General features: G+C 43.8%; 1 protein-coding gene across 6 annotated transcripts in view; it reads right to left on the bottom strand.

Moving 5' to 3' along the window:
- Window positions 1–23,449, bottom strand: part of KCNIP4 (potassium voltage-gated channel interacting protein 4) — a 231,698-nt gene that overhangs the window by 75,780 nt on the left and 132,469 nt on the right. Inside the window, exon 1 of one of the 6 annotated variants that reach the window (XM_087724904.1) lies at window positions 606–1,127. The exons of 4 other annotated variants lie outside the window; for them this stretch is intronic. In XM_087724904.1, coding sequence (XP_087581030.1) covers window positions 606–717 — 112 coding nt within the window. In that variant the 5' untranslated portion in view covers window positions 718–1,127. Of the gene's footprint in view, window positions 1–605; window positions 1,128–23,449 lie in introns of those variants that run through there. One more of the 6 variants, XM_087724901.1, reaches the window with a different exon arrangement.

The raw sequence follows: 23,449 nt of genomic DNA, 5'->3' as shown, positions 1-23,449 counted from the left end.
TTTACAGAGAAATAAACTGAACAGACTACAAGGCAACACGAATATATTAAAAACATTTTATCATTCGTTCCCAAGAAACACATATTACAAGCCATACTCGGGGTGGCTTGGAATATGGACTGACACCTTAACCAGTCAACCTCTCCCAGTTCTGAAAGGATCAATCAACAGAACACACCCCGAATAGTTCTCCAGAAATCTGTCCGCGCGTAAAAGCCACCCTTTAATATTAACGGTATTAATCACGGAAATCAGAAAAAAGTTCCCCTTTAACGAAGCCACCGCCTGCATGCAAGGAAAAACCGGTTTGGATGCTAACTTTCTTACTCTGGCGACGTGATTCAGAGATGCTTTTCTGCCTCCATCCCTGAGAAATGTAGCCTGGGGAAGCCGCAGGGACTGAACCGTAGGAATATAAAGCAAAGCAAAACATGATGTGCAGCCCCGGCAGCCATAAAATGCAGGAGCCGCTTGGCACAAGTGTCTGACCGGCACGTTTTATTCTCCAGCGCCAGAGGTAATACGCAGAGCCCAGGCGGCAGAAACAGCAGCAGCAGAAGCAGAAACAGCTGCAAAGAGAACAATTCAAAGCCCCCCCCCTTTACCTTCGGAGAAGTCGATCAGACCGAGCAAGTGCAGCAGCTTCAGGGATGCAACTATGATCACCACAATGCCCACTGTTTGCAGACCCTCCGACTCCCATTCCAAAGTCAACATGGTCCCAGGCGGTGTTTCATGCCAACCAGCTGCCCAGCCACCGCGCAGCCCCAAGGAAAGTTGAAGTCTCTCTAGCCCGGGTGGGTTATTCTTTGGCCTCCCATAGAAAAAAAAAGTTGTCAGCACAGCCAGAAGGGCAGAGGAAATTAAGTCACCAGGTAGGTGTTAAGTGAAACCTCTGGTCTCCCACATCTCGATGCTTTGGGATGCTGATTGGGGCCTCCTTGCCAAAAAATAAAAAGAGGGCATTTGACACCACCAGCCTTCTTACATCTCAGCTGCTAGGAGGGCATTCATCCCGGATTTCCAGACTTCGCAGTATTTGTTTGGGAAGAAGCAGGGAGGCTTAAAGGAAGAGGCACGAGAGAGCAGAGCAAACGCCAGCCTCCAGTGCCAGCTCAGGCGCTCGCCGCTCCTGCTTTACAGCTCGGCTCCTGCTGAAAGGCACAGCACTTCGGAGCTTGTCAAATATCAGATTAATCATCGGATGCATTTGCATCTTTATCGTTTAGTGGTTTTAATTTGCGGGATGTGGATCAACAACAAGAGTTTCTGACTCTTGACACGTTCTAAGGTGAACGTGAGGGACAGGCTGCTGTCCATTGGCAGAGGTCAATCTCCAGGGTGGCCAGAAAATTCCTGTCCTTAAACATCCCAGAAATGAGAGGGCAGGAGAGTTAAAGCATTGGTTGCATCCAAGAAAAAAAACACATGTGGCTTGTATTGTGAACTTGGATATCTGACCTAAAAAGGTGAAAGAAAACGAGAAAAGGGCAAAAGGCAAAATTTTTGCACGCACCAAACTGGCAGTAATGCCAAGAGCAGCCCACCCCTGATTTGGGTCAAGAAAATGCATATTTGGTTATCCACGTTATAACAGCAGCCAGGATTCTGTTTGCACAAAAGTGAAAAGATCCTTACAGAGGAAAATGTGGTTAGGAAAATATTAGAATGTGCAGAAATGAAGAGATTGACCCTGGCAATCAAAGAGGAAGAACCAACTGATTATTACACTATGGGGGGATCATTTTATTTAGGGTTAGAGAATAAATATAAGAATTAGAAGTAAAAGGAGTTGTGTAAAATATAGAAAATGTACCGATAGAGTTAACATAATTAATAGAGTTAAATAAATCAAGAAGAGGATTGTTATAGTATTAGACATTAAGGTATTGGTGTTAAGCTAGGGATAGATTAAATAACAAATGTGGTTCTAAATTTTAATTGTTATTGCACAAAATATTTGTACCCAGACGACACACTGTTTAATGGAAGATGGATTGTTTATATTAAAATAAAATAAAATTTTAAATTAAAAAAAAAGGATTTGATTATTTTGTTTCAGGTTGTCCAAGATCTTTTGACCCAAAACTACACATTTTACGTGTCTACCCCAACAGGATGTCATGTTCAACAGGATTCATGGTGACATCAATGGAGCCGACCCCCATTGAAATCACTTGCCAGCTTAATAACCTCAAAGATGACTTGCGTTGAGTCTCAGTTGTGATCAGAGCAGCCAAGGGCCTTTAGGTGGGTGTGTCAACCCACCATCACATCTGCTGTAGGTAGCACAATGGTTTTGTGTAGCCTTGGTTACAGAGGACTATTTACATTTTTTAAAAAATTGACTTTTCCACCCAACCACTTCCCTTGATTGATTTTATTGTCATTTATCTTCCTGTTAAGGGATGCAATGGCTTGTCGATCAGTTGGGCGGTTCGAATCCCCAGCGCCGCGTAACGGAGTGAGATTCCCGTGACTTGTCCCAGCTTCTGCCACCCTAGCAGTTTGAAAGCACGTAAAACAATGCAGGTAGAAAAATAGGGACCACCTTTGGTGGGAAGGGAACAGCGTTCCGTGCGCCTTCGATATTTAATCATACCGGCTGAAATACACCAAGTGAATGAGAGGAAGAGTGGGAAGCAGAGGAGAGAAGAAAAGTAGGAAGAGAGGGATAGGAGAGAGGAAGAGTGGAAACAGAGGAGAGAAGAAAGATAGGAAGAGAGGGATAGGAGAGAGGGATAGGAGAGAGAGTGAGGGGGGAAGATGAGGAGGATAAGGAGGAGTGGAATGCAGAGAGAGGAGAAGGAGAAAGGAAAGGGAAGTAGAGTAGAAAAGGATGATGGAGGGAAGAAAGGTAGGAGAGAGGCAGAAGAAAGAGGTGTATGGAGAGCAGAAGAGCTAATAATGGGTTTTTATCTTTCTGGGCATTGATGACAAGAGGAACTGATGTAATCACTACTTAATACAATAGGATATTGGCTATGTAATAGTATACATGGGATTATATGTTATGAAAATGGAAGATATTTATTCATGCTGGCCACATGACCACGGAGACGTCTTCGGACAGCGCTGGCTCTTCGGCTTCGAAACGGAGATGAGCACTGCCCCCTAGTGTTGGGAACGACCAGCACGTGTGCGAGGGCAACCTTCACCTTTACCTTTATCTTCCTGTTATATTTGTTATCAAACAAAAGCAATAACAAATGGAGCCATGCCAGGGCTGAGACCGGTTCCGGTTGGTTTGTTACCGACTTTTTGCAAGCTTCTATTAGCTGGCCCTTTCCTTGTGTTTTAAGGCCAGCGGTTCCTGAACTCTGCCTGCCTTGCTTGGCATACTCTAACTGTTTTGGCTGATTGTTTCCACTTGGCATCTTTTAAAATAGCAAGAACTGTTTTTATGCCTACGACCGACATGGATCAAGCTTCACGTGCATTAACCTGCTGACCTTTAAGTTTACAAGCTGTAGGAATTCAATTTACTACGCCAGGGGAAAGGTAGGAGGGATGAGAAGATGGAGAGGACAACAGGCACTGGGGATGGACTCAGCTACAATTGGGATGGGGTCACTCACTGGAAGACTGAAGGACCAGGATGTGTGTGTGTGTGTGTGTGTGTGTGTGTGTGTGTGTGTGTGTGTGTGTGTGTGATGTCCTAAAAATGCCCTAATTGATTCATAAGGATCGAGTCAAGTTTTCAATAAAAAACTAGTCATTTATTAGGCGCGCCATTAGGCAACATCTGTTTGCAGCCAAGCCTCTGCTTTGATTTATCTCTGAACTTTACCCCTGTTCCTTCCCTCCCCTCAGTCTGTGTCATAAATCACACTCCCCTACTAAATACACCTCTCCCAAACCGGCTGCATCCAGCCGACAGTATGCATGGAATGCCCTTTCCCTCCTTCTCTCCCCGTGAAAACACCGGGAGTTGACAGTGTGTGTGTGGGGGACAAAACCATCCTGGAGGAAACCTACCTCTGTGGGGCTATTAAGCATTTGCACTGACTTGGTGGCACAGAAGGAAGCCATCAATTTCATGCGAATGTTTCTGCTTTAAGTTTTGTGAACCACCCAACAATGCTTTATGAAGATGCAGGACTAAACTGCAGAAGAAAACAATGGCTGCCAACCTGCCTTCCGTTGAGGACCTGCACACTGCACGAGTCGAAAAGAGGGCCGGGAAAATATCTGCAGACTCCTCACATCCTGGACATCAATTGTTTCAACTCCTGCCCTCAAAATGATGCTATAGGGCACTGCACACCAGAACAACTAGACACAAGGACAGTTTTCCCCCCTCATCAGCTAGCCATACCCAAGTTTTTGGGAATCGAACCTGTGCTCCATTGCCTCCCAGGCAGGGAGTTAACCATTTGAGCTACAGAGAACGACTCCTTTATCAGCCAGCCAGGGTGGGAGGTATATACTTAAAGTCACAACCCCTGGTATGCCCAAGTATGGGAGGAAGGTCACACTATATATATATAGCACAGGTTCGAATCCCAGTAAGGGTATGGGAGAGCTAAATAGCTTGAAATAGATCTATACTAGTCTCCCTTTATTTATTTATCAGCACAAATAAAAAAACTATATATATATATATATATATATATATATGTATGTATGTATGTATGTATGTATGTATGTATGTATGTATGTATGTATGTATGTATGTATGTATGTAAATAAGTAAGTAAATAAAATGCACATTTCTTAGGGCAACTTATCATATGCCAGCATTTTAACTAAAATTAGCATTACTTAAATAGGTTATTGCAACAGTCAGAATATTTTAAATGGTCCCACAAAACGGCCGTCATTGGGACCCACAGACTTCAAGGGGTTTTACTTCCAGTTGAGTAAGGACAGAAGCTAAATATCCAATTTACCTTTCTGGGTTAAGCATTTCAAAGTAGGTTATACAATTCCATCAAAGCTGTTGGGAATTGTGTAATTAAATGGTTTGGTCAGAGCCAGTTATGATTATCACGGAACTCACACCATTATGTTAATAATGTAAAATACAGCAATTAGCCTGATTTTGGGGGGAAAAAACCCTTCACCTAAATTTTATAACCAAGTAGGACGTATATGAATGAAAACAGATCCAAGCTCATACAAACCACATTTTTAGCACCTATAATTGCAGCTACAAGGAATGTCCCAAGGGTAGTAGCCAAGCTGGAGACACGAAGTCTAGTCGTAAGATACTAAAGACTGAAAATTACATTGTCCTCCAATGGAGAGACCGTTAATCGAGGAGTCCTTGGTGGTCTCTGAACTTGGTTATTTTCTTGCAGATGTTTCATTACCCAAACTAGTATAGGAAGTCAGCCCTCCCTCTGTCAGGCCTGCATCCATCTTTTCTTTTGGGTCTTTGGCCTGCCACACTTTCTATTATTCTATTGTGCAATTTCTACACTGGGACGCACCTGCTAGCACTCCCACCCGGCATGGGCCTCACCCAGGAGTTGTAGGAAGTTGTAGTCCCACTCAGGACCAAATTAGGAAAGGTGGTTTAATCCTTTTGCTATTTTGTGGTGGACAGTTTAAATGTTAAGAAGCTTTATCTCCCTTGTATTAATTGCCACGAAGGATCCAAGCCTCCCCCTACTTCCACTCTATTTTCTAGTTCTTTTTTTTATTTTATCAATTTCATATATACATTCACAATTATATGATCTCATAACTGTTATTAATAATATGTATTTATAACAATTTTTCCCTACAGTTGACAATATACTTGAAAATTGCTTTCTTACCATCCCATAGATCCATCTTATCTTACAACAGTCCTACTTCTTCTTCCCTCCCTCCCTCTTTCCTTCCCTCGTTTCTTCTCTCCTACTCTCCTTCCTTCCCTCCTTCCTTCCCTCCCTCTTTCCCCCTTCCTTCCCTCCTTCTCTCCTTCTCTCCTTCCCTCCTTCCTTCCCTCCTTCCTTCCTTCCCTCCTTTCTTCTCTCCTTCTCTCCTTCCTTTCCCCCTTCCTTTCCTCCTTCCTTCCCCCTTCCTTCTCTCCTACATTCCCTCCTTCCTTCCCTCCTTTCTTCTCTCCTTCTCTCCTTCCTTCCCTCCTAATGCCAGGGTTGACTCAGCCTTCCATCCTTCCGAGGTGGGTAAAATGAGGACCCAGTTTGTTGGGGGCAATATGCTGACTCTCTGTAAACTGCTTAGAGAGGGCTGAAAGCCCTATGAAGCGGTATATAAGTCTACTGCTATTGCTAACCCTTCTATTTTCTACCTTCATAAAAAGTTGTCCATTATCCTGATGTTTCTCGAAAGTAGCAAAAAACCTTAAGCATCCGCGAAGATTTCTCAGAAGTTCCGCGAGCCTCCATGTGTTCTCGCACCAGCTTTGAAATGCCAGAGGTGTCGCTGGGTTAAATCATCACAAACATCTCAGTGGTGTTCCAAGGCTTTTGAATATATGAATACAAAAATAGCCTTTGAAAGAGTTTTCCACTGCAACCAATAATTTCATCCTCCTGTTTCCTTTTCATCTGTTTGAGAATCCATGAAGAACAGTCCCCTTCGTGCTTTGGAGAGGCATCGAGCCATACTTCATTTGAACTACAAAGCCGCACTAGATAAGACATTTGTCTTGTTACTGTGTGCGGATTGTTTATCATTTTACTCCCTTCCTGCAATCCTGGAATTGTGAAGTGTTTAAACCTCTAATGCAGTGTTTCTCAACCTTGGCAACTTGAAGATGTCCGGACTGCAACTCCCAGAATTCCCCAGCCAGCATCCGCTGGCTGGGGAATTCTGGGAGTTGAAGTCCGGACATCTTCAAGTTGCCAAGGTTGAGAAACACTGTCCTAGCCACTGTCTTCCCACTGAAGAGGATGAAGACTGCTCTTATGACTGCCGCTGTAGGAATACGAGTAGTACAAAGCCAAGGTTGAGAAACACTGCTCTAATGGAAAACAAGGTCAACTCCCATTCTTGTTGTAGGATGCCGGACTCTAAAAGGATGGGTCAAACAAGCACACAAGGCAGATTCCAGCTGAAGACAAAGAAATATGCTAACAATAAGTCCCATTTGGCAACAGAACCAGTGGCCATGAAAATTGGTTAGCAACCCTTCACGTTTTAAAGAAAAACGAGACAGCTTCACTTGGAGATGGCGTCTTCCGAAGGCCACCAGTGAGCAAGGGTTGGACTGGGACTCAATAGTTTAGATGGCAGCTTTCAAATCGATGCCTTTCTGCTTGAAACAACTGAGGAGCTGAAGCGAAGTTCTGAAGCCTGCATTTCCTCTCCCCGATTCTCATCTGATCGATGCACGGGGTTATTGTGACAGATGGGACAAGACACACTCTGGGATCTGACTCCGTAAAACACAAAACAACTTTCCTTCAAGTGCTGGAGAGATGCATCAAATGTTACTTTAGAATATGCAAAGTATTTGTCTGTCTGGGTACACACACATACACACACACACACACACAGACGTTCAAGCACACGGGGAGGAGAGACAGAGAGAGGAGAGATAGACAGAGGGACAGAGAGAGAGACAGACAGACAGAGAGACAGAGAGAGAGACACAGAGACAGGTAGACAGAGAGAGAGAGACAGAGAGAGAGAGAGAGAGAGAGAGACAGAGAGAAAGAGAGACAGAGGAAGACAGAGAGAGAGGGACACACAGAGACAGACAGAGAGAGAGAGAGGAGAGAGAGAAAGAGAGACAGAGACAGACAGAGAGAAAGAGAGACAGAGGAAGACAGAGAGAGAGACACACACACAGAGACAGACAGAGAGAGAGAGAGAGAGAGGAGAAAGAGAGACAGAGACAGACAGAGAGAAAGAGAGACAGAGGAAGACAGAGAGAGAGACACACACAGAGAGACAGACAGACAGAGAGAGAGAGGAGAGAGAGAAAGAGAGACAGACAGACAGAGAGAAAGAGAGACAGAGGAAGACAGAGAGAGAGAGACACACACAGAGACAGACAGACAGAGATAGAGAGGAGAGAGAGAAAGAGAGACAGAGACAGACAGAGAGAAAGAGAGACAGAGGAAGACAGAGAGAGAGACACACACAGAGACAGACAGACAGAGAGAGAGAGGAGAGAGAGAAAGAGAGAAAGAGAGACAGAGAGAAAGAGAGACAGAGGAAGACAGAGAGAGCGACAGAGACAAAGACAGAGAGAGAAAACATTCAATCAATCAAAATATCTTTATGGGCCAAGACGAAGCACAATAAAAGATCAGCATATGAGATAATAACTATGATTTCTTTAAAAAATTGCAAGACAGTCTTAAAACAGGGACCTCCCCCCCCAACCTTTTGGGCACCTGGGAGGCAGATTTTTCTGGGAACTGGAGTGGGGGGGGGCTGGTTTCAGGCGCTCCCTGATTCCTGCAGATGGGATTTTGCTGGTTTGTGTGGCCCTATTTCTAGCCTGTCGCGGCCCAGCACCTCTCTGCGGCCCAAGGAGTTAGAGGCCCCTATGTTTAAAACAACGCATTGCCAATTAATTAATTCATAATGAACTGCTCAAGGGACGGACCAAATGATTTCTAACAGCTGCAGCTCTTGCTACAAATACGGCCCCCTTCTTGGAGCTTTGTAATGACCGTCCACTCAGCTGAACTGAAAGAACAACTCAGAGAAATATTCAAAAACGCAAGGAAAACCCAACTGGGCTTTATCATAGCCCACCTCAATACATGTGGCTGCAATCAGAGCCGTGGCACAGAAAACGAGGACTGGAAGGCCGGATAAATTGTGACCGTTGCATCACAGGTGAAGTGCGTGCTCTTTTTTAACACCTATGGCTCAGGTTGCTGCATTGTTGCATTGCTTGTGCATGCACAGTTGCCTGTTAATTGTTCTGCACATGCGCAGAGCATGATAAAATGAGTAAAAAAAACACGCCATGGGAGACCAGGGAACCGGTTCAGGGCGTTCCTACCACTTCGGCGACCCAGTCGCAATTTCCGCTACTGGTTCGCCCAAACCAGTGCAAACCGGTAGCAACCCACTTCTGCTACTCCTGAAGCTACGTAGGAATATTTGCACACAAGGGCTGTAAGTTGTTAAAGAAGAATTCTTCAGCTAGGATGGCAAAACGCATTTGGACATCAGGGTTTGAGCCTGTGCCCCTGTTCACTCACCCCTGCCCCTACCCCACGCTAGGTGGGGATTTGAGTTGTGTTTTCATTGTTGTGATTTAATTTCCTGACTTTAGAAAAAGTGACATTATCCGGTTACGTTCCACAGCTGAACAATTTGTTTGTAGGTTTAAAGGTTGGTGCTATTTACTGTTTGTTAAATTAGATCATCGTTTACTTGGAATTAAGCGCTGAGTTAATCTGTTGTAGGGCACTTCATTTAAAGCAGCACCCTGGGGGAGTCCTGCTTAGCTGGCGTACGCTGGATAATACACTCAGATTAACCTTTCACCCCTGTTCTTAATGTAGAAAACACAACGGAGCTGTCAGATCTAATTAGAGGCTCCTTGGAGCACTTTAAATGCATCCCTTGGGTACGAGCGAAATAGTTCTTGGGGGAAACTATGGTTTAAATGTGCATTGAGCAATAGATGCTTCGAGAATTGGTTGGGCCATAAACAAAATTGTTTAGGAGTTAAAACACAGAGCTCCTAATTATCCCATTGATGGCTGTGGAGAATTGTTAGTTTCAGTTGAGTAGAACGAACTTTCGTTTGGGCCCTCCTGTGGTAAAGAGGAAGATGGGGACTCTGTCTTTGCCTTAATCTCCCAGAGATGAAGTAAGGAACCAAGGAGGGGAGCAACCTAGAACTAAGGAGAAGTGTCCTAACGGTGTGAGAAATTAAGCACTGGAATAGCTTGTTGTGGGTAGGTTGTGGGAGCTCCACCACTTATAAGAAGAGACTTGACAGGTATTTGTCTGAAATGCTATGGGGTCTCCTGCTTGAGCAGGAGGTCGAAGTAGAAGACCTCCAAGGTCTCGTCCAACCAGGGGTGGGTTCCTATGTGAACCGATACAGGCTTGTGAGAGTTTGCATGCGCCAGCTGGAGCCGAGGTGGCGCAGTGGTTAGAGTGCAGTACTGCAGGCCACTTCAGCTGACTGCTATCTGCAGTTCAGCGGTTCAAATCTCACCGGCTCAAGGTTGACTCAGCCTTCCATCCTTCCGAGGTGGGTGAAATGAGGACCCAGACTGTGGGGGCGATATGCTGACTCTGTAAACCGCTTAGAGAGGGCTGAAAGCCCTATGAAGTGGTATATAAGTCTAACTGCTATTGCTATATTGCTACATTGCTTGCGCAGGCACAGTTTGCTGTAAATGGTTGTGCGCATGCACGAAGACCCTTAAAAGCTAATAAACAAGATTCCAGCAATGGCAAGGGAGACCTGGGAACCGGTTCAGGGGCGTGGCCAGCCTGGGTCATTGCTGGTTCTGCGACCCAGGCCAGACGACCACTACCAGTTCAGCAGAACTGGGCCAAACTGGGAGCAACCCACCTCTGCTTCCAACTCTATTTTTCTGGGTTCTAGATGTCAGGGAAATCAAGGCAACTCTGTTGCTGTGGAACAAAGGTCCACCAAATTCAAACTCAGATCTGCAAATTCTTTGTTTTTCTTTTCTAATGGCGTTGTATTACTGGAAAACTAATCTAAAGAAGGATTGTGAAGTGAATGGATTAAATTTACTTGTCTGTTCTTTAGATGGGACAAGTGAAAAGTCAAACGTCTTAAGAGAGGAATTGTGCAGATGTTCCAGATAATAAAGATATTTGGGACAAGATTGTTCTATGACTTCAGAGAAGGCGGTGTTCTTAGAAATATCTGTTGAAGATGAGCGTTGAACTGCTAAGTACGGTTGAAGTCCTGCAACCTTGTTTTTGGGGATACAAACATTCCACTGAGGGCCTTTGGTCTAATGCTAAAGGTGTTTTGAATAGGAAAGCCAAGTTTTAATCTAGTCTTATGCACAAAAGTCATTGATTGATTGATTGCCAAACATGTACAAGATAACAGCTGTAAATATAAATTTCATTTCATTTCATTTTATTGGTCTTGTATGCCGCCCACTCCCGAAGGACTCGGGCGGCTTACAATAAACAAGGGAAGGGGATAAATAGACAAATAGACAAGCAACAATTTAAAATACACAACATTCATAGTTACAGTGGGGCTGGCTATTTCAACAGCCCCCCAGCCTGCCGGAGCAGCCAGATCTTAGTGGCTTTGTGGAAGGCCGGAAGGGTAGTGAGGGTCCGGATCTCAACGGGGAGCTCGTTCCAGAGGGCTAGAGCTGCAACAGAGAAGGCTCTCCCCTGGGGAGTCGCCAGCCGACATTGGCTGGCAGATGGGATCCGGAGAAGGCCTAGTCTGTGCGATCTGATCGGTCTATGGGAGGTAATTGGCAGGAGGCGGTCTCTCAGGTATCCAGGTCCGATGCCATGTAGGGCTTTATAAGTAACGACTAGCACCTTGAAGCGAGTCTGGAGACTAATGGGTAGCCAGTGCAGCTCGCGGAGGATAGGTGTAACGTGGGTGTACCTGGGTGCACCCACGATCGCTCGCGCGGCTGCACTGTCCATAAACATGGACATGAGCACAGGAAATGGGTACGAATAAATAAACGTGGAGATCTTGGGCCAGTTTTCTCCTCCTCAACCTTAAGGAGAAGAAGAGAAGGCAAAGCACTTGCAAACCTTCTGCCAAGAAAACATCATTGAATCAACTCAAACTCAACGCCAATAAAATAAAGACTAAACGATCCATTTTCCCTCGTAGGGTAAGATCACCCTGTGCAGGGAAGTTGGAAAGCAGAAGCTGTGCACTCTCCTCCAAATAGTGTCCTTTACACTAATAGGCCAATTAAAAAGAGTGTTGCATTTAGAGATTTTTGAACCCAGAGCAATCATTCACAACGTAACGTTCCTTGGTAACCATTCTGTCTAACCTTCCATTTTCCGGGAATAATTTTAAATTCAGATTCATTTTCCTTTGGGGTAAATACAATAAATATAATGTTGGCAAAGTTCTGGAACAATCAAGAGAAGAAAATTGGATACTGTCAAGTCCAGCGAAGGCTGCACTGGAAGTTCTTATCGGAAAGCTTTCAATTTAAAATTGGGGCCTGTCAAACTTAAAGGAGGACTTACATTTTTTGTGAGGTTGGAACGCAACGTCGCTGTTTTAAAGGCATAAAACGGTGCAGCCAGTAATTTTAGGCGGAAGATTACGCCCCCATTTTAAATGGAGGGAAGATGAGATACCACTCTAAAATTTTATAACCAGCTGTCTTGTTGATCCGTGAAATGGATAGAATGAGCTTGGGAGGAAGAACAGTATGTCCTATAAACTTTAAAAAAAAAACACCTATTGTGACGCCTTGTATTAGCAAAAGTCATTGACAAAACTTTCTCTTGGCTGTCTTATTTACTTCTAGGGTGTGGAAGAACAGATAGAACTTAGAAAAGATTGTGACAGTTTTGTACCGTCTACAACCGCAATGGGAAATCTATGGCACGCGCCCCAGAGGTGGTATGCATAGCCCTCTACATGAGCACATACACGGACACCAGCTGCTCTTCCAGTTTTCTGCCGTTTTCAGACTGTTTTTCAGGCGTTTTTGTGCCATTTTCTACCCCCCAAAAAACTGTCTGAAACAGCAATAGCAGTTAGACTTATATACCGCTTCATAGGGCTTCCAGCCCTCTCTAAGCGGTTTACAGAGTCAGCATATCGCCCCCACAGTCTGGGTCCTCATTTCACCCACCTTAGAAGGATGGAAGGCTGAGTCAACCTTGAGCCGGTGAGATTTGAACAGCCGAACTGCAGATAACAGTCAGCTGAAGTGGCCTGCAGTACTGCACCCTAACCACTGCGCCACCTCGGCTCTTCAAAATGGCCCAAAACTGGGTTTCTGGCACTCTGGCACGCACGCACACACACACACACACACACATTCTAGTTTGGGCACTGGGTGCCAAAAAAGTTTTGCCATCACTGGTCTACAAGTTTCTGAAGTTATTCATATGGATTTTCAATTTGCCTGCATGAAAAACTCAGGACCTTCTTAAATCCAGTGTTTCTCAACCTTGTCCACTTGAAGATGTCTGGACTTCAACTCTCAGAATTCCCCAGCCAGCGAATGCTGGCTGGGGAATTCTGGGAGTTGAAGTCCAGACATCTTCAAGTGGCCAAGGTTGAGAAACACTGTCTTAATCTTACCCAGCCTGCTCCTCATGTCTGATCCAGCCACGTTCTCTGAGGACGAGGAGTGTCTAGGCTAGTTGGCAAACTTTCAAGCCAATCATTGTTTGTGCCTGCACTGTGGGAAGCCTGAAGACCAGCTGCCCAGTGCCCGCAGGCACCCTGGCCAACCGGTCTTTGAGTTTCCAGAGCCCCAGTGCACACACTTGGCCCAGTTTGAGCACTGGATACCGAAAAGTTTCCCCATCACTGCTCTAAGCGATCAAGCCCAGGAGTTGAAGTCTGCCGGGCTTACAGTGGCCACGGTTGAAGAGCCCAGGACAATCTTAGGATCCCTGCAGCCATCCTACTCTGCTTCCAGAGGGAGGCAAACGGATCGTCATCTTTTGTGCCCTGATGGGTTTGCAAGAATTATGGGAAAGAGTTTATTTTTAAGCCACTCGGTTGGTTCAGGGTAAGTTAAGTTCCCTGCTGGACAATTATTCAGTTAATGAGTGGGTCCATTTCTCCTCATGGCCACGTATAACTCGGCTTTAGAAGGAAGCACAGCCTTAATTGTCAGGATGAGAAGCCTTTAATGATGATGAATGAAGGAACGCGGGTGGAATACAAAAGGGGAAGAATGACATTGAGATGGTTTAGCGATGCAGAGAGGATGAAAAAGAATCAAAATCCAATCAATTTGCCCTCAAACTAAAAAAACTCCCAAGCAAAGACCTCCTTTTTAAGTCTCAACGCCGTTAATCTGAATGCAGAAGCCTGGAAATCTTCGGGGCTTTGTTCATTTATTTAGTAGGATGTGCGATGAATCGCATTCCTAATTTTGTTCTCCTCTGCAGTAGTCGCAGAACTCATGCAACCGCAGGTTAGATTTAATAATAACAATAAGAATAAAAATCTGAAGCCGTATGGAAAAACGCCCCATGAAATAGAATCACTGCCCAACGCTCTGTGTGTGTGTGTTTGTGTGTGTATGGGGGGGGAGAGAAGAGAAATAGAAGAGGCAAGAGACAAGAGAGAGAGAGGAGAGAGGAAAGGAGAGAGAGAGAAAAAAGAGAGGACAAGAGTGGAGAGGAGAGACAGGAGATAAGACAGAGGGGAGAGAGGAAGAGAAGAGAAAGAAGAGGGGACAGAGGAGAGGAGAGAGAGAAAGAGAGAGAGGAGAAGAGAGGAGAGAGAGGAGATAAGACAGAGGGCTTAGAGAGGACTGTAGAGCACTGTGAAGCGGTATATAAGTCTAAGAGCTAGTGCTATCTCAGATAAACAGGGATACCCCTCGTTATAGCTTGATCGGGACAATTAACTATAGTTTAGGGAACAAGCCCCCTGCCTTTTATTTTCTTCCGTAGTAAAATTGGCTAGAATGATTTGAGGAATCATTTCATGCAAGTATCAGAGTCTCAGAGCAGCTTTTTGGCTTAAGACATTTTATTTTTTTTAAAAAAGCCACGTGCTATTTTGTGAGTTTCAGTTTGAGTCACAAAAGCTTATGCTTTTTGGGGAGAAAATTGTTTGTATGAAAAGATGCTAAGGACACGACACTCTTCCCAAAGTGTCTTGCTTCAAGTACGTGATTCATCTATTTACCATTATGTTTCATTGTCAGAACATCAGTATTATATATATATAATAAATTCATAAGGGCCTTTACTTCGCATATCCTATAGGAGAAGAATCAATGGATGGAAACTCATCAAGAAGAGAAGGAATTGAAGAGAAACTTCCTAACAGTGAGGACAACGAACCAGAGGAACAGAAGCTGCCATCTGGAGTTGTAGATGCTCAATCACTGGAGATTTTTAAGAAGAGGCTGGGCAGCCACTTGTCTGAAATGGTCTGGGGTCTCCTGCTTGATCAGGGGGTTGGACTAGAAGACCTCCACAGTCCCTTCAGCTCTATTCTGATCCCGTGTATAAGATTGATGAATTTTAGTTCGAATAAGAGTGCCAGTTGCATATGGTTGAGAAGTCACCGAAATAACTATTGTGATGTTTTATTTCACTGGAGCTCAATTTTTACTTACATGGGAAGGAGGAAGGGAGGGAGGGAGGAGAGATGGAAAGAAGGGAGGGAGGAGAGATGGAAAGAAGGGAAGTGGAGGGAGGGAGGAGGGAAGGAGGGAGGGAGAGGAGGGAGGGAGGAGGGAAGGAGAGATGGGAAGAAGGAGGGAGGGAGGGAGAGAGGAAGGATAGAAAAATCATAACAAATCATGAAAGTTGGACTTTAAGAAAAGTAGAATTATCCCTACTTCCAATCCTGGGCTCAGGAGCCATGGAACAAATAACTTGGAGCAATTACATATTTTTATGCCTCACTTTTTAATATAACCAAATCAATCTTTCTTATGGTCATAGATCCTATAAACCCTCATTCATACATAAATCTTTGTCCACAAGGCAAAGTTTATGTTCGACTCACAGTGCGTTGAAAGCAGCAAAAGCCCATTCATCTCCATTCTCACACAGTCAAAGTTTTAGTTGACTTGAAACATCTTCCAACAACTGTCTCAAGATTTAGCAAAATCACTTGGGAGAAAAAAACTTTCTCACCAATGACTTTGGCTTCACGATTTAGAGCGATCTGAAGTGTTAATTTCCCCAGACTCTCATTTGACCCTTTAATCTACACTGGTCTAAAAGTGAAGATATTAAATTTAGCAGCTGAATGTTTTGCTGGTATTTTCACATTTTAGCATAATATTTGCAAGTTAATTAAAAGCTAACATGAAAGCATCACTCATCTCACCTACACAGCCGAATGTGGGTGTTTCAATTACTTCAAAAATTTACAGATCATCAGGCTATGCAAAATGAAGGCGAACTTACACAGTTTCTAAATAGTAATTCACACATAATTTAATGGAAGAGAACCTTCTGGAAAATGATGCATTCTCACTATTGATATGTAGCCCAGAGTTGGCTTTAAGCTAAAGACCAAAGACATTCAGGCACCAAAGTTTAGAAGCTGCCAACTCTTGTTTTCGTTTTGAATTATTTTAAAAACACATATCTGTTCATTGGCAGGAGGTAGTTTTCCTCAGTCAATCTGGCCAATGAAAGGGAGGGAGGGAGGGAGACAGAAAGAGAAAGAAGGAAGGAAGACAGAAAGAGAAGGAAGGAAGGAAGACAGAAAGAGAAAGAAGGAAGGAAGGAAGGAAGGAAGGAAGGAAGACCGAAAGAGAAAGAAGGAAGGAAAGGAGACAGAAAGAGAAAGGAAGGAAGGAAGACAGAAAGAGAAAGAAGGAAGGAAGGAAGACTGAAAGAGAAGGAAGGAAGGAAGGAAGGAAGGAAGGAAGGAAGGAAGGAAGGAAGGAAGGAATTCTCTCTTCCAGAAGAGATTGGTGTAGGACTCCAGAGAGCTGAAAGAAGACTAGGGCATATATTTTCATTATTTCCTGCACCCTGACTTTGTAAACAAACAGAAAGATAACCCAGTACAAGAAGTGGAGGAGGGAGCCTATTGCAAGCTCCCGGGATTGAAAGCCGTGGCAAAAGGAGCCAGAAAGAGAGGAAATAAATTGTCCTGGTTATTTCCTCCTGGGCCTCCTGGGAATGGCCCCACCCTTCCCATCTGTTACTGTCTCAGCAATTGTCTTTTCATCATGATTTCTTTAAACCTCATGACATCCAAGGCTAACAAAACAAGGTATTGGCAGCTAATAGATTTATTGCTTCAGGTGCTGCTCATAATAAAATGTACAGTTCACGACGAGGCCCTATAAAAGTATGAAAATGTTTATCTGACAAAGCTTTCGTTCAAAGACGATGGGTCAAAGCATCTGCCTCCGACACAGAGCCCTCCTCCAAGCCTTTCCCCAGACTCCAGGACTGGCCCATCTTCCTCCCCAACCTCCTCACTGTCCGAATCTGCTGCCAGCTCTGCTCTCCACTGGTGGGCCACAACAACAACAGGAAATGCTGAAGAGCTGGATTAAATCTAGAACTATATCTTCTTCCAAGGTCAGCTTTATGACTTCTATTTCAGGGTCACGGATGAATTACGGACAGTGTGATCGAAGCTTTAGGTAACCTCATTGAGAAATTGCTGGAGAATAGAGAAAACGCCAGAAGAGACAAAAGGAAGGCAAACATTTCTTTCCTCTCTCAAAGTGGGAAAAGTAAGTCCTGGGGAATTACTGATTATATCAACAAATAGTATCAGGGAAGTCCTGTAACCAATCAAGAGGAAGTCAACTTTTAATTAACTTTGAACATGGAAGCGAACATGGAAACAGTGAATCTTACCTTATTAGCTTCCTCTATTTTAATTAGACACTTTCTTCAGTAACTTGTGGAGAAATTGTGGAAATAATCTACTTGACGAAATACACTGTTATTAAATATGGACAAGGTGACCTGAGAATTACATGGCTTCGTAACACTGGCTTGAAAATTGTATTCAAAGTGTGCCCTCAATGGTTCCTCATCAACACGGAATCATTAATTGAATTGGTGCCACCAGTTATGGGTTCCTTAACCTTTTTATGGTTTTCCCAGTTGCCATGGATGGCTGTGAAGGTTGGACCATAAGGAAGGCTGAGCGCCAAAGAATGGAGGCCTTTGAACTCTGGTGCTGGAGAAGAAGACTCTTGCATTGAGTCCCTTGGACTGCAAGGCCATCCAACCGGTCAGTCCTAGAGGAGATCAACTGGCAACTTGTCGACTGGCAACTACCCGGAGGAGAGCCTTCTCAGTGGCTGCTCCGACCCTCTGGAACAAACTCCCCATGGAGATTCGTACCCTCACCACCCTCCAAGCCTTCCGCATAGCCCTTAAAAGCTGGCTGTTCCAACAGGCCTGGGGCTAAAAGACTTGTAACCCCACTCGAATGGTGTGACTGTTGTGTTTTTAACGGTGTATGGATCTATGTTTGTAACTTGTCTGTCTCCCCCCCCCCTTCAATTGTGAGCCACCCTGAGTCCCCCCAGGGAAAAGGGCAGCATACAAATAAAGTATAAATGAAAAAAATGAAATGAAATGGTATGGAATCTTTTGCAAAGGTAATATTCTACCTGTATAACAACCACAAGTACAAAATTCTTTACTTGCCAAACAGAAATCAAAGCTTAGGTATGAGATGGGGGCTATTTGGTACAGTAACTCATCTAGAGATAATACTTGGCTACAAATTGAATATGAATCAATAACGTGAAGTGGTTTGTGGGGGAAATGCAATTCTCAGCTCCCTAAAAAAAGTGGATTTCCAGAGTTGCTTGCAACGGTTTTTCCACTTTATTTTTCAGGGGTAAGATGCCACTTCAAATACTGTGTCTTCTGGGCACATCATTTTAAGACAAATAGTGAATCACTTGGGAGAATGACAAGTATAGGAGAGGATTAAATGTAAACAGCTGGGCAGAGATATGAGAACGCTCTTGAAACGCTTGAAAGGATGTTAAATAGGCGAGGATCCATTCTCTGCTGTTTTGAAATACGATATAGAGAATAATGGATTCAATGCTAGAAAAAGAATTCCTAAAACGAATCGCTGACCCAGATGGAGATGGCCTCCTAGCTGTGTTCAAGTGAACTCTGCTTTGGATGCTTCTCTTGAAGAAGGTACTTGGAAATATCCATATAAATAGACTTTTTTCCAACCCTAAAAATGTAGTATAAGATAAAACAAACCTTTGTTGTCTGTTTTTTTTTTTTTTACTATGAGCACACTGGCTCACATTAAAAATTAAAATTTGTTGCCTGCTCTCAAAGGAAAGTATATATCTACACATCAGAGGTGAAATCCAGCAGGCTCTGGCAGGTTCTGGAGAACCGGTAGCAGAAATTTTGAGTAGTTCGGAGAACTAGTAGTGGAAATTTTGAGTAGTTGGGAGAACTGGCAAATGCCACCTCTGGCTGGCCCCAGGAGTGGGGAGGGAATGGGGATTTTGCAGTATCCTTCCCCTGCCACGCCCACCAAGCCACACCCACCAAGCCACACCACGCCCACCAAGCCACACCCACAGAGCCAGTAGTAAAAAAAAAAATGAATTTCACCACTGTTACACATACACAATGTACATATACACATGCCATGGTGGCAAGAAAACTTGTAAAATGGGGCAAATGCACATGCACGTGTGAACACACACCCCTCCCGCCGTGCGACCTACCCAGCCTTCAGCACCGCACAGAGGGAGGTGTTGTGACTCAGGAGAAGTTTGCTGTGAGTTGAGTCGGGATGCAGGAATTACAATGCAGCTGGGGCTCGTTAGTGTGGGTCTTCTGGAGATAAAAGGACTGATGGTGCCACGCCCTGGTTGCAGAAGTCAACGTTCATCGTTCGTCGTTCATTCATGGTTCACGGTTCATCGGTCGTGGTTTGTTCACTTGGAGAAGTGATTTGCTTTCTTTCTGTACACCTGGTTTGGCCGTAAGAGATCTTTCTTTTTGAATTATGTTGTCTTCTTGCCAGAGACTTTATTTATGTTTATTTTGGGCTCGCAGCCGGTCTGAGCCGAGGACTGATAAAGTCATTTCCTTTTAAGTCTGTCTGCCTGTCGTCTTTGAACGAACAAAGGAGGGGGGTCAGAACAGGAGGCATTTTCACCTTCCCTTGCGCCTCCGGGGGGGGGGGAGAGAAAACTGTCTCCGCAGGGCTCTGGAGGCCCTCACCAGAAATGGAGCATGGGAGGAGTGCCGCACCCTCCCATGCTTCCTGCGCCCCCGCGCATAGTGCCACACGTTTTCCATCACGACTCTAAGAGTCCCTTGCTCTTCCTTCACAGATGGTTCTGCAATTCCGTTCCTACCCATCCTCTCTCACGTTTATGGCCCAACTGAAGAGTCTCAAGCCCTTTTGCCCTCTGCCTTCACCACCTCGGCCTCTCTACGTTCTCAGTTTATCTCACACACACAACGCTTAAGTATCCCATTCTCTACTTCGATGCTTCTACTAATGGGGTTCAAGCATCCAGCTCTTATTTCCGCACAGCCAAGGAAGCAGAGGCCACGTCCTTACCCAAACTTATTTCGGTTTCTTTCAAGAAACAGTCAGTCCTCACAGCAGGCCTTATTTTACTCATTACCTTTCTCCAGGCATTTTATATCTTTTAAAAATTGGCAATCTGTGTTTTTCTTCTCCTCCTCTGGTAGCAAATATTCTACTAAGCACATCACTCTATTTTCCCGGTCAAACAGAGTGACCTTGGTACGCGATGCATTAAACGCCAAAAGAAACTAAACCAAACTAAAGATTATTTTCTCAACTTCTTCCCTTTTTTTCTTTCTTTCTTGAGGCCTTTGGGTTAGTCTGGACTCTGGGCCCTAGCAACTTCCTTAGGAAAATTTCAGAAGTCTGCCTGTTTTCTAGTGGAGAGAGAGAGAGAGAGAGAGAGAGAGAAAGAGACAAAGAGACAAAGACAGACACACAGAGAGAATGAGAGTGTGTGTGAGAGAAAGGGTGAGAAAGAAAGAGAGAGGGAGGGAGAGAGAGAGAGAGAGAGAGAGATGGAAATTTGGAGCCTCTGTCTTCTGTCAATTGCCATATAAGTTACCTATTAATGAATTTACTTCCAATATATGTTCACTCACTGCAATCTAATATAGAACTTCTCTGCCCGCTGATAAACATTCAACCAACTGTTCTCCATCTTTTATCTTTTCCTTTTCTTAAAATAAAAACGGAAGGCCTCCTGTCCTCCGTCCCTTTGACGTCTAAACGGATCCTTCCCCACGTTTCCTATGGTGGAACAAAACTCTGACTTGACAGCATCCCAATTAAGCACATCATGTACCTCATCAAACTATGGATGGAGAATTCTTTTTTCTAAAAAAAAATCAACATCATGCTTAACTTTGAGAGAAAATTCATCCTTGCATTAACTTATTTCGAGTACTCTAAACATTCAACCAACTGTTCTCCATCTTTTATCTTTTCCTTTTTTTAAAATAAAAATTATTAGTATTAATATTATTTAATTAACAAGCCTACAGCTCTGGATGTTTTCAGGTCTTTTTCACTCCAAAGTTACTGTAAGAGAATGGCCAGGCTGAGTTCGAAGGAAGAGGAGACAAATATGTCATCAGTCTCGAGTCCCCATGTGCCCACAAGATCTCTAAATCCACATTAGAATAATTCAAAATGTAAGATCACAAAGTCCTTCAAAGACCACACTTGTGACTAAACCAAATGAGACAGGCACAAAATGGCATTGTTATTTTATGGGGAAAGAGGAAACGTGGGATAAGTATGAAATGAAAATACATGGAAATCACAAGGAGCAGTTCAATAAATGAAAAATACTGAATTACATGAAACCAGTGTATGTTTAAAGGGATCCTCTCTCTCTCTCTCTCTCTCTCTCTCTCTCTCTCTCTCTCTCTCTCTCTCTCTCTCTTCTCTCTCTCTCTCTCTCTCTCTCTCTCTCTCTCTCTCTCTCTCTCTCTCTGTCCATACATACCTACATAAAATATTTTCCCCACATTAAGCTTAAAGCTTATTTTTCTGGAGCACAAAATCACTTATTTCTAACTAGTTTGATGATGTGGACTTCGTGAGCCACAAAAAATCTGTGAATCGGGTATATAAGAAGAAAGAAAAGAAAGAGAGAGAGAGAGAGAGAGAAGAAAGAAAGAAAGAAAGAAAGAAAGAAAGAAAGAAAGAAAGAAGGAAGGGAAAGAAAGGTCATGTTCTATTTTGTAGAAGCTTCCTCTCCAGCCACAATTGACCACAGGAAAAGCTGCCAACTATGTTTGGACACCAGAGCTATGTCCCTCATTACTGTCAATTTTTCTCCCAATTATGGACCCCTTGACATTTCGTGTTGCTTGTTGAGGCGTCCTTCCACCCTTCTGATCAACCCACCTGACCTTCCCTCCACTCTCTCGGTCTACAGATATGCTTTTTGATTAGGTGGCAAACCACATTCAAAGGGCGCCTTGTGACCTAGACAAGTGGACCGTTGCCAGGGGCTTGGGCTTCCCAGGACGAAAGAAATGCTCAATTAGTCAACTTCTTCATAATCCAAAGACGAAGACCACGACACGCACAGAGACGCCGAGAGGGAGCTACATCACAGTCAGGTTGGAAGGTGAAATATTTGCAATTAGTCCTGTCGAGACTGATTAGCTTCACCCGTCGTATGTTATCATTGAAGCAGAGGTAGAATGACCTTATTCGACAGATATAAATATCCCATCCCTTCTAAAGTGAAGGAGGGCAGCCACCACAGTGGGTAAGGTCAAGGTTAAACAACCGACTGTCACCTTTTCATCTTTCATCACAGTCTTTGATGCAGCCGTTTCAAGATGAGGTTCTTAATTAAAAATATATCAAAGGTCCAATACTTTTCACTGTGTGGAAATAAAGCTCTATGGACCACCTGTCCAAAGTTTTTTTTTTTAAACCCACACATGATACATACTGTACGCAAAATTAGGCAGGTGTCCGCTGATAATCTACCATGAATTGGAATATATTGTTTAGTCTGGTTTTGATGCTTTTATTTTGTAATTCTGGTCTATGACCATAATAAAAATTGATCGACTGGACAGATGATCTTAACGATTTTGCAGTCCAGTTAACTATGAATAAGGATTCTATGCCTTCATTATTAATTTTTTTTGCTGAATTATCAGGAAAGTGTGGTAATACAATAGCTGTGGCTCACTCACACAATAGGATTGTGCTTTTTTTTTTTTTATAAAGAAAGTCCTTCAAATATTGTACAAATTAAAGCATAGCATGTATCTGCTAGTTATTAAAGTATTCCCATCTAGAATGGAATGGGAATAGGAATAGGAGTTGGAAGGGACCTTGGAGGTCTTCTAGTCCAACCCCCTGCTTAGGAAACCCTACACCACTTCAGACAAATGGTTATCCAACATCTTTTTAAAAACTTCCAGTGTTGGGGCATTCACAACTTCTGGATTTTCTCCTCAGTTCCAAATTGCTTCTCTCCTTGATTAGTTTCCACCCATTGCTTCTTGTTCTGCCCTCAGGTGCCTTGGAGAATAGCTTGACTCCCTCTTCTTTGGGGCAACCCCTGAGATATTGGAAGACTTCCATCATGTCTCCCCTAGTCCTTCTTTTCATTAAACTAGACATATCCAGTTCCTGCAACTGTTCTTCATATGTTTTAGTCTCCAGTCCCCTAATCCTCTTTGTTGCTCTTCTCTGCACCCTTTCCAGAGTCTCCACATCTTTTCTACACCGTGGTGACCAAAACTGAATGCTGTATTCCAAGTATGGCCTTCCCAAGGCCGTATAAAGTGGTATTAACACTTCACGTGATCTTGATTCTATCCCTCTGTTTATTCAGCCTAGAACTGTGTTGGCTTTTTTGGCAGCTGC

The sequence above is a fragment of the Thamnophis sirtalis genome, unplaced genomic scaffold, assembly GCF_051295495.1.
Source record: "Thamnophis sirtalis isolate CommonGarterSnake01/CBP01778 unplaced genomic scaffold, rThaSir2_p1.2 scaffold_10, whole genome shotgun sequence".
Taxonomy (NCBI): domain Eukaryota; kingdom Metazoa; phylum Chordata; class Lepidosauria; order Squamata; family Natricidae; genus Thamnophis; species Thamnophis sirtalis.
Note: the sequence above shows the minus strand (reverse complement) of the source record. Positions and strands in the feature narration are given on the sequence as shown.